Genomic DNA, 14,856 nt, shown 5'->3' on the forward strand with positions numbered 1-14,856 from the left:
ATGATATCCAGTTTGATCTTCGATTTGTGCTGTTCAGAGATGGCTGGACCCTACAATAGGCCTCAGTAGGACAGTCATACTTTCCAGCTACTTCTGGCCATGGGAGAGTAGGGAAGAAATTATATAAATCCACTAAAATTGCCTTGTCCTCAAACGTCAGATTTTTTGTGAATCTGAACTCGTTATGTAAGAATATAGGACTTGAGCAGGAGTATTCCATTTAATCTTTTTGAGCCTGCTCCATCATTCAGTAGGTTCAAAACTATGATTGCAGTATTTTTTGGTCTGATGCTTATTATCAAGTTACCTGCATTTAACCCATTACATTCTTTTCTAAGAAAAGATGTTCTAATATCTTAAGAACCAAAAATGTTAAATGTCAGTTTCTAGAAAGTGCAAGTGAACTTGTCTAGGATGGTGAGAAAAATTGTAAGTTTACAATCTACATTTTGTTTGCTTTCTGAAGATAATGTTGTCACCTGATACCAGGAATGCAGCATGGGTCTCATTTGATGGTAGGAGAAGACAGGAAATTCAACATACTGACAGGCAAGTATAGCACAATGGCTATCATCATCTTCCTCTTCTTGCAAAAAGTTTATTTTATACTGGTAGTTATTGAATATGCCATGTAGGCAAGATCACTTGAACAAGGGATATGGCAATTTCAAATTGCTGGCGTGTTTACTAACTAACATGGTGGGCCAATTAATATTCTGTCCCCCACTTTAAGATTACAGAGTTTGCTTTGGTCTAGAGCATTTTTTAAATTATCTTGAAACAAGGACATATGCAACTAATCTTGGTCTTCAATCATAATTTAGAGATCAAACTTGCATTGGTTTCAACTGGACAAATCTGACATAGTGGGGTACTGCATTTTGTCAAATCCCACTTACTTCCAATTGTTCTCCATTCTCCAGTTCATTAAGTTGCCTGTTTTATAAACTCTGCCATAGCTTCACTCCATTAGCTCTGCAACTCCTTTATTGGCTATGCCTGTCTATACCTTGCAATGTCACTGAACTTTACCTCATGGGTTAAATCTCCCATTTGTTCCAGTTCAAATATTCAGGGCCTTTCGTTGCCTCCCTATTGTTCTGAACTTCCTTTCTGAATCCCTTCTATTGTTTTACGTACTCTCTTCCTGTAAGAGCTACCTGAGCACCTGCCTGTTTAACCATATAACTTCTGGTCACGTTACCTAAACATCTCATTGCTCAATATGCACTTCTCATTTTATTACTGTTATATACTCAATAACTGAGGGGTGACAGCACAGATGCTCACTTTAGAAGAAGTAGTTCTTAGGACCCGAAATGTGTATTTCTGTGCAGTTGCATGATGTAACAATTTTCTGGTAAACTAAAGAGAAACTCTTCTTTGCGCTTTATTTAGCTTGTGCTTTCAAGGGATTGTAGTCCCTTGGTATGATGAGGCATATTTGTAGTTTAGTCAGAGTCTCACAACACAGAACCAGCCCCTTGGTCCAACTTGTCTATGCTGACCAAGTTTTTTCCAAACTAAGCTAGTCCCACTTGCCTGCCTTTGGCGTATATCCCTTTAAACCTTTCCTATTCATGTACCTGTCCAAATGTCTGTTAAATTAATTTTACCTGCATCTACCACTTCCTCTTGCAGTCACCTCTCAACCACCTACGCTCCACTGAAAGAGTCCTAGCTGATTCAGCCTATCCTTTTAACTTGAATCCTCCAGTTAAGCAATATCTGAAATCTTTTCTCACCTCTCCCAATTTAAGAATATCCGTCGTCCACAGGGTCCGAATACGTAAATTTGTTGTTCAGTGAACATCAAAAGCATTCATAGTAGGAAGGCCCTACGTTCAATTTCACTGGCTTTTCCAGCCTTTCTGGAGAAGCTCATGGGAGCGTTTAATTAGTGGCAGGCAATCTGGGGAGGGGGTGGTGATGGAGGTGGATGATTGGAGCAGCATGTCGAAGTCTCGAGACTTGGGAAGAGCTTGAGACTAATGCATGTATAGCTCTAAAGAAGAGCAGTTGGGGAGAGATTGCTGAGCTCAGTTGAACTGAATTGAATTGAATTTATTGTCACGTGTACGGAGGCACTGTGAAAAGCTTTGTCTTGCGAGCAATACAGGCAGATCACATACTGAAGTAGCATAGATACCTAAATAGGTAATCAGTGGCAAAAAAAACACAGGTATAGACAAATGCTAAGGAGTTTGAGTCCATTCAGTATTCTAACAACAGTAGGATAGAAACTGTTTTGAAACCAGCTGGTGCGGGTATTCAGGTTTCTGTACCTTCTCCCCAGTGGTAGAGGTTGTAGAAAAGCATTGCCAGGGTGGGATGGATCTTTGAGATTGCTGGCGGCCTTTCCTTGACAGCGGGCCTGGTAGATGGATTCTGTAGCTGGGAGGTTGGCCTTTGTGATTGTCTGGGCCGAGTTCACCACTCTCTGTCTTGATCTTGAATGGTACAGTTGCCGTACCAGCTAGTGATACATCCAGACAATGCTCTCTGGCGCACCTATAAAAGTTGGCAAGGGTATTCACGGTCATGCCAAATTTTCTCAGCTGCCTGAGGAAGAGATGTTGGGCCTTTGTAACCAGTGCGTCCACATGAAGAGTCCAAGAAAGCTTGTTGATAACCACTCCCAGGAACTGGAAGCTCAGACTGCATTTGTTTCAATACAAACGTATTAGAGGTAAAACTGGTGAATGTAGAGGCTGGATTAATGCATACAATAATAATGTTCTTGATGAGGTTGAAAGGAGGACAGGATTTGGAGCCTAACGTTCTAGGATTTCAATATTTTAGATGAGACAGGAGAAAGCTGCATTACTGGTTGGAGAGCATATCACAGTTATGTTGATGACAACCTGGAGGGATCTGCAATGAGCCATTGTGGGTAGAACTCAGGAATAGGAAGGATGCAATCACAATACCGAGCTTGTATTACAGATGTCTGAACTGCCAGTGTGAGGTATAGATATGTTGTCAAATTCTGCAAACATATGAAAATAACAGGGTTGTTGTGGTGAATGATTTTAACTTCCCTCATATTGATTGGGATTCACTTAGTGTTGGGGCTTTGGATGGGGAGCAAATTTTTGGGTGTCCAAGAGGGTTTTTTAAATAGCATGTGAATAGTTTAAGGGGGGTTTGGGGGAATAGTGACCATAATTTCGTATGTTTTCAGATATTTATGGATAAGGACAAAAGTGGATCTTGGATAAAAGTCTTGAATTGGAGAATTAGGATTGGGAGTGAATAGTTGAGGGTAAATCCTCATCTGACGAGGGTGTCTTTTGAAGACAAGTTGATTAGTGTGCAGGATAGTCATGTTCCTGTGGAAATGAAGAACAGGAATGGCAGGTTTTAAGAACCTTGGATGACGGGAAATTATCAGCTTAGTCAAAATAGGAAGCGTACCGAAGGACCAGGAAACTAAAAGCAGACAAAGTCCTTGAAGAATATAGAGCAAGTAGGAAAGAGTTAGAATGGCTAAAAAGAGCTGTGAAATGTACTTGGCCAGCAAGGTTAAGTAGAACATAGAGGCATTTTCTACATCTATTAAGAGTAGGAACCATTCCATGATAAGAGGAAGGTGATGTGTGGAGCCAGAGGAAATGGGTGAGATTCTCAATGAGTACATTCGTATTCACTAATGAGAGGGACACAAGGGATTTTGAGGTTGGGGAAAGGTGAGTGAATACTCCCTTGGAGAGGTCAACATAATAAAGGAGTAAATGTTCGGTGTCTTGAAATGGATTAAGGTAGACCAGTCCCCATGGGCCAGATGGATCTATCCAAGAATACTGTGGGAGGCAAGGGAGGAAATAGCCAGGGCCTTAACAGACATCCTTGCATCCTTTTTTGGCTTCTGGCAAGGCTCCAGAGGACTGAAGAACAGCCAGTGATTCTTTATTTTAGAAGTGAAACAGGTAATCCAGGTAATTACAGGCTGGGGAGCCTGACTAAGCTGTTAAGGTACTGAGAGATAGGATTTATTCATTTTGGAAGTAATTGGATTTGTTAATGATAGGCAGCATGGGTTTGAGTGGGGAAGGTCGTGTCTCACCAATTTGATTTGAGTTTTTTGAAGTGGTGACAAGAATGATTGAGGGAAAAGCAGTGGATGTTGTTACAATGGAATTTAAGGCATTTGATAAGGTACTTCATGGCAGGCTGGTACAAAAGGTAAAGTGTCATGGGATCCAGGGTGTGCTGACTAGATGGATACAGAACTAGCTTGGTCATAGTGATGGAAGGTGCTCTTTGTAACAGAAATCAGCAACTACTGCTGTTCCACAAGGGTCATTGTTAGGATCTTTTATTGTTTATATGTATTTTAAAAAATGATCTGTAGGAAAATGTAGGTGTGTCTGATTCATAAGTTCACAAATGATACCAAGAATGGCGGTGTCGAAGGTAGTGAGGTGGATTGTCGAAGGATACAGCAGGATATAAATTGCAGCTTTGGGCAACAAAATATCAGATGGAGTTTAATGGACAAATGTGAGGAAATGCATTTTGGAAGATCAAATTCAAGTGAGAATGACACAATAGATGGCAGAACCCTTAAGGGCATTGACATAGAGGGATCTCAGTGTACAGGTCCACAGATCTCTGAAAATGGCAACGGAGGTGGATTAGGTGGTCAAGAAGGCATCCTGCACACTTGTCTTTATTGGGCTTGGCATCAAATGTAAAAGTTGGCAAGTTATGTTACAATTTTAAAACTTTAGTTAGGCCACATTTGAAATAGTGTGGTGACCAGAATTGCATGCAATATCAGAAGGGCGTGGATGCTTTGGAGAGCATGAAGTAGAGGGTTACTAGGATGCTGCCTGATCTGGAGAGCTTTAGGTATGAGGAGATCGGATAAACCCGGTTTTCACTAAAAGACTGGTTGAAGGGTGGCCTAATAGAGGTCTACAAAATTGAGACGCATCCACGCGGGTGGATAGTCAGAGGCTTTTTGCCAGGTTGGAAAGGTCGACTACAAAAGGGCACAGGTTCAAGGTGAAAGGAGGAAAGTTTAGAGGAAAAGGACAGGAAATTTTTAACTGAACTGAGCAAATTCTTTTTGGAGAATAGTACTGCTTTGTGAAAGCATTTTGATTTTTCATTGAGATCTATGGTAAAATTGGACAGCAGCCTGGATCTATTATTGGGGATCATTTCCACAACATGTACGATCCCAGACACTTTGTACCATAGTATATTGATTCTGTAACAGTTACATGTTAACTGCTGGTTTCAATTCGATCACCAGGACGTTTGCCATATAGTGCCTCAGTACTTTCTCAAATTCAAAGGGAAATCCAAGAGGGTTAGGGATCACCAATGCTTACTTTGTAGAAGCTAGGAATAACAGTTAGTACTGAAATTTGACTTGGACAACAGATGCATGGCAACATGTCCCTTGAAGGCACATACCATTAAGACTTCAAATTATATCACAATAACTTTACTGTTGCTGGCTCAAGTCCTGGAACACTTTTTTTAACAATACTGTGGAAGACCCAACTGGCGTAGCAGGAACTGTGGCAGTTCAAGAAAACAGCTCACCACCACATTTTCCAAGCTAATTAGACATTAAACAATAGACAATAAATGCTGGCCCAGCCAGACTTGCTGACATCCCATGAACATCTTTTTTAAAAAATGTCTGTGATGGTCAGAGTTGGGCAAGTTGGCTACAGATGGCTCTCAGGCAAAGGAAATAATGAATTACTACAAGTATAATCACTCTTAATTAATTGATTATCAACAAATCTGTGCATAAAAAGTGAATAAATCATTTTGTTGAGGAAGGTGCATTGCCATGAGAACAGGAACTTGCGTTCAGTAATACCTAGAAGTATGTTGGATAATAATCCTGCTGTCTGAATTGTGCCTTAAACTCTTACATTCGCTTGAGGTGGAAGACAGGTCCTGGTTTTTACATTTTCCTTTGAAACATGTTGAGAATCTAACTTGCAGCTTTATGCCCTGTGTGGTTTGAGCTGACTAATGTGTTTTTAAAAAAAAATGTGATACATGGTCTTTTTTGCCACAACCTTCCTGAGTTTACTGTCATTTTAGATCCCAAGGAGAGTTGACTTCAAGTACCTAAAGAGTCCAGTTGAGTTGTAAATTATAACAGCAGAACCATTGCCTGTACTTACTGTCTTTTCCTACCCAAAGCTGAAAAGCTTTAAAATGCCTATTTTAAAAGATGAGTGACTTAATTAAACTTAATATTCTTGGTATGCCAGACTGTTGTAGTGAATAGTGGGATAACTTTAAGTTGTTTTGTTTTTAAGCATAACAGTAACAACATCATGCTATCCGGTGCCATCGATCTGTTGCCATGACCTCGTGTACGACTGGTTTGAGAGTTTGGCAGAGTGTCTTCACTGGAATGTACGGAAAAAGCAGTCACGGTTCGAAGAAATCACGGATTCTTCAGATACGGAATGTTAGTCCATAATGGATGCATCCCTTTCCCCAAACCCTGCCGCCTTAGCAAAACTTGATAATACTTTGTTCTAAGCTTATTGGAATATCTCTTCTATTTGTATTGTTAAATGGAAGACAGTATTTTGTATCCGATTGTAGTGTACATTTAGCATTCCTACGGGTATGATCTTCCTGCCTCCCTCTGCCCAGCAGATTCTTGATAGCATAATTATCTTGGGCTTTTCACTGGGCTTTGTGTCAAAGTTGAGGAAAGAGTAATGAAGATGCACCAGCTCTTTTCAATGTGAGCTTGAATTCATGTTGCTATTGTTTTTTTAAAAAGGTGCCTTAATTGACCATTATCAATAATCAAACTTGTACAGTAGAATCTGTCATTGCAATTTATTTGCTGCAGATCTGGTGTAAAATGAAGTAGCTTCATTTCCTTTGATCAGTTTTCATACCTGGGGTTGACCTTCATTACAGAAGAGCAAATAAGCCAATGCTCTGACCTTGCCTGTTATTTATTAAGCCTCATTGAAAACTCAGGCATTGAAGATGATGGTAAGCTTAATTCCTTGCTGCGAGCAGGCTTTCATTTATCTGCTGAACCTCAACTATACCTTAGAGGTCAGTGCCAAGAATGTGGGGAGAAAGTTGGTAACCTCAAGTCAAATGTTAACACCTGCTCAAGGACAAATGTGTTCACTGTTGCAGGAAAAAACATTTTATACATTTTGCATTGAAAGTTACTTTCACCTCTGAATAACTGTACAAAAAATACATTCAGAACTTGGTTCTTTGGATTGTATCAATCATCATCAAGCAAGGCCATCGTCAATTACACCTCCCATTTTAACTGTTTTTTGTATTGGGATGACACCAGGTTCTAATGCATTGTTCCATCCACTGATTCAAGAAGGTACACCTGAACTGAGTTTGTTCACAATACAAACCGTGCTCGCCCAATCTCAGTTGCAGATCTTAGGGCCAAACTGGTGCATTAGGTAATATTATTCAGAATATGCAGATAAGGGTAGCAGGGAACTTGTATATTTGAACCCTACCATTGTTTTTATCTTAAAGCTGATGCATATTAGACCTAATCTGGATTATTTATGTTGATCGTGATAAAAAGTTCAGTATTTTCTTTCAAAAACATTGACTGCATGAAATTTGAAGGATGACTTACAAGTGATTTCCAGTTAGAATTATTTTGACATCATTAATAAAATTAAGTAATAAACAATATAACTATACTTATTGGACAAATGACACTACAATGAGGGAAGATGTTGAACTTATTGCAGACATAATGACATACCACAGAACAAGTTACATTTCCAGTAATATATAGAACAAATTTGACAACTATTTTTGATAAAATAAATTATTTTCTTTGAAATTGTAGCTTTCCAATGTAAGAGCTACAGATTCATTTTAGTGGGGTGCATTAGATCTGAGTTTTCTCATGCTGTTTTGGTGTCTTTGTAAGGAAAAAGATTGTATACCTATCGCTGTAGATAACAATAAGTTGCCACTTAACTTTAAAGTTAGTGCGGAGGACTATGTGCATTCACCTGAATGCCAGCAGAGCTAATGACAGTATTTAAAGGGAGTCAGTCACAGTCATTACTTTCACAGCTGCAATCTAGAGCAAGAGGCTTCAGTGTTCCTCGTGCCAAGATAAATTAATTCTGCAATCTCTTAACTGCTAAGACAACCAGCTATAATTGTATAATGATCTTATAGCACAGACAAGATCCTCAGCTCATTGCATCCACACTGGTCAAACAATGAACCTGACTCAGTGGTGACCTTTGGTAGGGAACTAGTAATAGCGACACTAAGAAAAGGAAATTATTCAACAGAATTTTGTAGCACTTAAGCAATTTGGTGGCTGCTGGCTTTTTGAAAGCTATTCAGTTAGTCCTATTCCCTTTATTCATTTCCCCAAAGGAAGGAGAACCTTACAGAGCTAAGTATTTATCTTAAAGGTTGTTGGAAGCTATTTTAATAACTTTCAAGTCAACTTTGCAAATTGATCTCTTGTTCTTTTGAAATATTTTAAAATAATTTTATCTGAAGTTCCTACATGTGGGAACACATTCAAGGTAAAGAACAATCTTGTTTGAGAGGAATAGGTTTTCTCGCGATACCATTGCTTTAAAAGGTGAGAAACATGTCACTTTACCTATTCTGATTGAAAAGGAAAATACACAAACACAGTTTAGTTTTTAAATTGCATTTACTTCTTCAAATAGCTAAAACAGTTGTTTAAATAATGTTCCAGTAATCAAAGACAAGTCTTTAAATTATGTATCAATCCAAATATGGACATAACTGGGTTTGAACAAGAGTAAGGAGCAAACATTCCTTCCACCACTCCTCCCCCTCTCTCTGGTGAAATATGTGAAGTAGCATTGACCTGTAGCTACACTATACGATGTACAAATACTCAAAATACCATTTGAGAGCAGGTTGAGATACTCACTACCAGAAAACCACCGGCACACTGGCAAATCTTTCTCCAAGAAAGACACATGATAACAGAAAAAATGCTTTTGTCATCTCATTAGGAAAAGCATATGAATATAGAAAAGTTCTACACTACCAAGTATTTTTTTTCTGTGCTATTCGGTTAATTAAACAGTTAACTACAAAGTTGTGGTCCACACTCGGGTGACTGTGAAATGTCGGAGATCGGTTAATTACTGCACGACGAGCAGATGCTGGAAACCAATTAAATTCCACATTTAACTCGATCCTTCAGACTACCAATAATGCGGCAGAGGTTTAATGAGGAAGGCTTGAATCTGACTCAACATTTTCCAACAGATTTCTAATGAGGTATAAATTATTTCAGCTTGTAAAATAAATGCATTGTGCATTGAGAGATCAGTTGAATAAACCTGTGAAATTAGGGATTGTTTTGCAAGATATAGATTAATAAAACAATGTTACTTACAGCTGCAGCAAGCTTCCTGTCTGCATGCCTTAAATTCTCTAGTTTTTTCAAACCATTCAAAGAGACTAAAGATTCTGTGACACTTATGGAAACGTCTTCCTCTTTCTGGTTGTACACTCAATTACATGTAATGCAAAGATCATATTAAGGCTAATGTTCATACCATTGAAACAGATCCTTTACAAAGTAACTTCCGCATAATCCTTACAAAGCTAAGAATGTGTACCTCTCAACCATTTTATTTGCTTCTCAGTAACACAGTCAAGGTCCTAGTGTAATGATATCAAAATCTAAACTTGAAGAGGTGGAGTATTAACAAGCCAACTTCTAAACTATTACATATTTTCCTGTGTGCATGCCTGCATAAAATTGGCACATAGTAAGGTCCTCCTTCTGTTAAATACTATACCTTCATACACTGAACTTGTTCTGTCCATTACCAGAATATGTATCTGTACTTATTCTATGATATTTGACAGTCACCTTACAATTGACAGAACTGAACAAATGAATTTTACACAATTACACAAAGCATTAGTGCTTGATTCTGGATTGAGATGTTTTAATGGGTTATTTTCAGATTCCAGCTGCTCAAGGAACAGCTGTATCCTGTTTCACAGACTGGGCCACTTCTAATCATTTTTTTCTAGTTTTATAAGCCACCATGCACCACAAAAGCTTTGTTAAAAGGCAACCACATGCCAGAAATTTTGCTTGGCAGCAATGGATATGGCTCTGTTTCCCACTAGTAGCTGATTTCTGGTCAAGTGTGTTGTGGAAAGCAGTGGCTTTTCATCTGCACATTTTCCAAACTTCACCGGATTCTTTTTGGTGTTAAGTATCAATTGCCTGAATGCAACAAGTCCCTCATCTTTTCGCACCATTTTCCAACATGCAGGCAATGTACCAAAACTACAGGATTCCAGTACACAACACCAGCTTTGTACAGGTGCATGTGAGCCTGGAACAGAGTGCAATACAACAAACACTACTGACCTCCTCAAGCAGTGGCAAACACCAGCACCAATTTAAGGCCTGCTGTCTCAGCTGAGTAAGAATATACACAGACATGATATTGCAGATGTAACTCTTTGGGCCACTGCATTGTTTGGCTTTGTCTTAGTCTTAGAATTTTGAAAGATCATGATGTATGTGCTGTGGTGTGGAATATAACTTATCTTGCCATAGAAATCTGCTGATGCTAACAAGTTTTCCTAGTGTACCTCTAACTCCTCTGCCGAAATATTGTGGCTTATGATCATTGTGACTGGGATGAGGGAGTTTTAAAATGTTATGATTATCATGCAGTTTTAACATTTCACAATATCTCATCGTGGCATCCACAGTGGGCCGGGTCCATGTCTCCATCCCAGTGTGGAACTGTTTTCAACATCAGCTACTCATGCTCGGTTGCTGGAGATGGAATTATCCTGTTTTACGACTTACTGTGTAATGGCTGGGCCTCTTCGTCGTCGTCTTCCTCCTCCTCCTCCTCCTCCTCCTCTTCATCATCTGTGGGATGTTCCAGTTCCTCTCTAGTGATCATTTCAAAGTCATTCCCATTGCCGCTGCTATGCTGGGAACCATCATCGTCCCTTCGGTCACTGTCTGTGTCTGACTGCTGTTCCCTAACCAAATTGCCTGCTGCCTCTTCTGCTGTTGCTGTTTCTACTTTTGTCTCTTCCTCTTCTATCTCATTTCCCTCATCGCCTTCAGGCTGTGGCTGTTGCTGGGGGTCAGTCTCCTCATCTATTTTCTTGGAGTCTGATTTGGGGCCCTTGTACTCATGTGTGTACAGGGGTCTGAAGGAGTCAATGAAACCAACATCCGCCGTCAGGTTTGGTAAGAACCAGAAATGATGCCGACCACCAGTGAGGAGCCAGATTAAGAGGAAGAGAATGCAACGAGCTGCGAAGAGAATCAAATAGTTATCAATATTAACAGACAGATTAAAATCATTGTCAGAAGATGCATTTTTTTTTAAACATCTGATTTGTTATTCCAAAAATCTTATGCCTTCTAAAGACATTTCTTGGATTTTGGTGCAATAAGTAAAGAAACACTGGTTTGGAAGTGGAATGAGGGATGGTCAGATAACTATTGGGACACAATTTTAGATAAATGGTACAAAAAAAAGGCAGAGAGGCAGCGTAGATGGCTGAGAGTACTTTTAAAAATATGCAGTGACCTAAAATAAGTTGCCCAAAAGGGTTGAGGAAGCACATTCGCGAGCAACTTTTACATAAGGGAATTCTGCATCTATCTTAGCAGGAAAAATATGCAGGGCTATGGGAAAACAAGGAGTTAAAGGATGGAACTAACTGGATAGCTCTTTCAAGGCATGATGAACTAAATGACCTCAATTATGCACTAGAGATAGTGTGATAAACAAGGTGCAGTCTGATCAGAGCACTATACATTGCATGTGATTACAGGAAGATCAGTGGTAACCCACAGAACAATTGTCTGGCTTCTTTTCATCGGCATGAAAAAATCATCTAACTCAATCACTGATAAATAAATATATTTCGAAAAGTGACATTACGAAGTATAACTGCTGCGTCATTTAGAAACATGAAAGTTAACAATTATAGAATTGTTATAGGACAGAAGGAAGCCATTCAATCCGTTGTGTCCATGCCAAGTCTCCACAATAACTACTGACCCAGTCCAAACCCCCTTTATGTTACCTACAGTCCTCCCTAATTTATCTCTTTTTCAAATAAGCCAATAATATTTTTAGAAAAAAAAGAATAATAGCTACGTAAAATGTAGGTAGGGGCCAGCTCTTGTAAATATGGTACAGGTCCAGATGCAACCTGCCTTCTATGAATGGTTATCAAGGCCAAAGTCATAACAAACTGTATGGAGTCTCCAGACTGGTTTCCAAAACATTTTCAACACAAAATTCACACTGGAATTAAATGGAAATTTAAAATCAAGCCTGCCATCCATTTCAAATTTTGCTAGTATCAGTTATTGACTCTCACCTCAGACAAGTGATTAGTGTACATTTGAAAGGGGTGTCTCGCTGTTTAATTGTAAAATAGCATATATGAACAACACAAATTCCAGTCAGAGCACAGATGGATTTGGTAATAAACTTAGTCTGGACTTCCAATGGGATGCAGGCAGAACTGGTGAGATTAGCATTTGAATGTAGTGGCTTGCATAAATCATTTCAGAGGGCAGTTAAGAGGCAGTCACATTGCTTTGGTTGATTAGTGCTAGGCCAGACTAGATATCGACAGAATATTTTCTTCCCTAAAGATTACAAAGATTGTGTTGCTGTGCTACATAACCATGCTGCACTCACTGCATTGATCTGGAAAAATAACTCTGCTTTTGATAGTACATCGCACCTTAACCATTTAATATCTTGATTAAAATTCAGTTTCTGTTAAGAGATCTCATTTGCTTTTTAACTAAAGACTGCAAATGAGAAAATGGATACTTTTGAAAAGGAGAGGTCAAAATGTTGTTTACACCTTGGAGAAACAAGGAAAGCTAACATGATAATGTGAGACCATAGTACATTTTGCAACCACTTTTTGAAACACAGACTCAGAGTGAAATGAACTTGAGGAGTAAGGAATCCTCCAGAAGTTGGCTGTATCAATATCTTTCCACCTTCCCTTGTCAAGTTGCTCTCTCCAGTTTTCTGTTGAAAGAGCAAGCAGACTCAAATCTTGGATGCTGTAAAAGATAATCCTAAAACCTAAGGGAAAAAAAACCAGGATTGTGAAACCAACCCTTCATAGTGTGATGACTTCGACAATAGTGGGGTTTGATTTCCAGCACACTACCCCGATGAGTTGGGACAATTATTCCAGATTATGCACAGTTCTGACAGGTTCTCTTAAGCCTCAAGTTATGGGCCTCCATTGACAACACCTTCCCCTGAGGTCAGCAGTAAAGTGAGAGCTGAAACTAAGATGCCACGCTGGCAGGAATGGGTACAATGAGACAACAGTGCATGAGTGAAATGAAGTACTGAGTGGATACTGCCAGATGTCATGGCAGCAAGGAATTGAACAGAACAAGGCATGAAGGCAGCTTGGATTAAGTCCAGTACAATGCCAGGGCAACAAAAGGATAGTGAAGTACATTGACAAATTGCATCCATGTAGTGCTCAATTTATTGAAATAATTCAAGCTGCTTGGATTGCTATCAAACAAAATTTGGTGACTGCCACATAAGGAGATAATAATGAAAATAGAAAGCACTGGAAAAACTCAGGGCAAGTCTGGCAGCATCTGTGGAGATACACAATTAATTTTTTAAAAGTTTAATAGGACTTTTTTTGGAACTTGAGGTATTAAGACCGCTTAGCAATGACCAGATCAAAAAAAGTACTTTTAAGGATGAGAGAAATGTTGATATTCCTGTATTTCCAGAGGTCAGTTGGCAGCAGGCACAATCACCAATGGTTCTGTGATTAAGGCCAAGGTAGTCCAATACATTGGAATGGAGGAACAAAGATGTCTTGGAAGGTTGTACAAGATTGTAGAAAGGAAAGTATAGGCACTTTTTTTGGTGGAGGCTGATTATTACCCTAGATCTGGATACAAGTCAGTAATTTTTTTAAAAGGAGATGTAATTAACTTTATCATTCCTTTAATTTTCTTATTTGTTTGACAGTTTTCATTTGGATGCAGTAAAATCTACACATTCTCAATCTTTAAAATGAATCAAACGCAAGATACAAATTCTTCAATCATGAATCGTTACTCACCCACAGCGAGGAGGAGGATACTGGCAACAAAACAGCCTGCTGCAACACTAAGATAGTAAACACCTACTCGCATTTCTGCAGGCCACAGAGGAAACAGTGTAGCGGCTATCACTGCAATGACTGTTAAATGACCAAAAAATGGTTAGTTGCATTGCCTGTTGACAGAAAGATGGGATGGGCGAGGAGGGGGGAAGAGGGACAGACAGAGAAACATGTAGGGAGCATATACAGGATAACACATACAAATTAAATATGTTGGTATTTGAGCAACATACCTAATATTAGTCCCATTGCAAATGTCTTAAAATGAACAGGATCATATATCCACACGTATACCTTAAAGAAAGAAAGAAAGTCAAAGAAAAGGGCAAACTGAAAATTCCTTTTGACAGTAAAGCAACAGATTCCAAAGTCTCTGCATAGGCCTGACAGGACCTACTATGCAGGGAAGTAGAGATGGTGAGAAAACACAGATCACTTTCTTAAAAGCTGCTCATCCATTCTATTCAGAGACAATATCTTTAAAACTTATAAGAGGCACAAAAGATAGAGAACAGATTGGCAACAACCTTTTTTGGAATAACTTACATTTACTGCTGGAAGACTAGAACATATTTTGCATCTCCATTTTCATGTTTGCTTTGCCATATCAGGTACAGCAAGTCTTTGTTTAAGGTTTCCCCCTTTAATGTCAGTAAGTTAATGGGGCTTTATAATCTT

The 14,856-nt window shown here is 39.1% G+C and overlaps 2 protein-coding genes across 5 annotated transcripts in view; one reads left to right on the forward strand and one right to left on the reverse strand.

Moving 5' to 3' along the window:
• LOC122556143 (NAD kinase-like) overlaps positions 1-9,407 on the forward strand; it is a 63,169-nt gene extending 53,762 nt beyond the window's left edge. For both annotated transcript variants that reach the window (XM_087993354.1, XM_043702635.2), the window contains 2 exons: positions 467-549; positions 6,297-9,407. In XM_087993354.1, coding sequence (XP_087849480.1) covers positions 467-549; positions 6,297-6,456 — 243 coding nt within the window. In that variant the 3' untranslated portion in view covers positions 6,457-9,407. The remainder of the gene's footprint in view (positions 1-466; positions 550-6,296) is intronic.
• sec62 (SEC62 homolog, preprotein translocation factor) overlaps positions 8,662-14,856 on the reverse strand; it is a 38,624-nt gene continuing 32,429 nt past the window's right edge. For all 3 annotated transcript variants that reach the window (XM_043702638.2, XM_087993355.1, XM_043702640.2), the window contains exons 6-8: positions 14,412-14,472; positions 14,137-14,256; positions 8,662-11,308 (exon numbers count right to left, since the gene is read on the reverse strand). In XM_043702638.2, coding sequence (XP_043558573.2) covers positions 10,836-11,308; positions 14,137-14,256; positions 14,412-14,472 — 654 coding nt within the window. In that variant the 3' untranslated portion in view covers positions 8,662-10,835. The remainder of the gene's footprint in view (positions 11,309-14,136; positions 14,257-14,411; positions 14,473-14,856) is intronic.

This window comes from Chiloscyllium plagiosum, unplaced genomic scaffold (genome assembly GCF_037043375.1).
Source record: "Chiloscyllium plagiosum isolate Xiang-an unplaced genomic scaffold, Cpla_swu_hap1 HiC_scaffold_13, whole genome shotgun sequence".
Lineage (NCBI taxonomy): Eukaryota > Metazoa > Chordata > Chondrichthyes > Orectolobiformes > Hemiscylliidae > Chiloscyllium > Chiloscyllium plagiosum.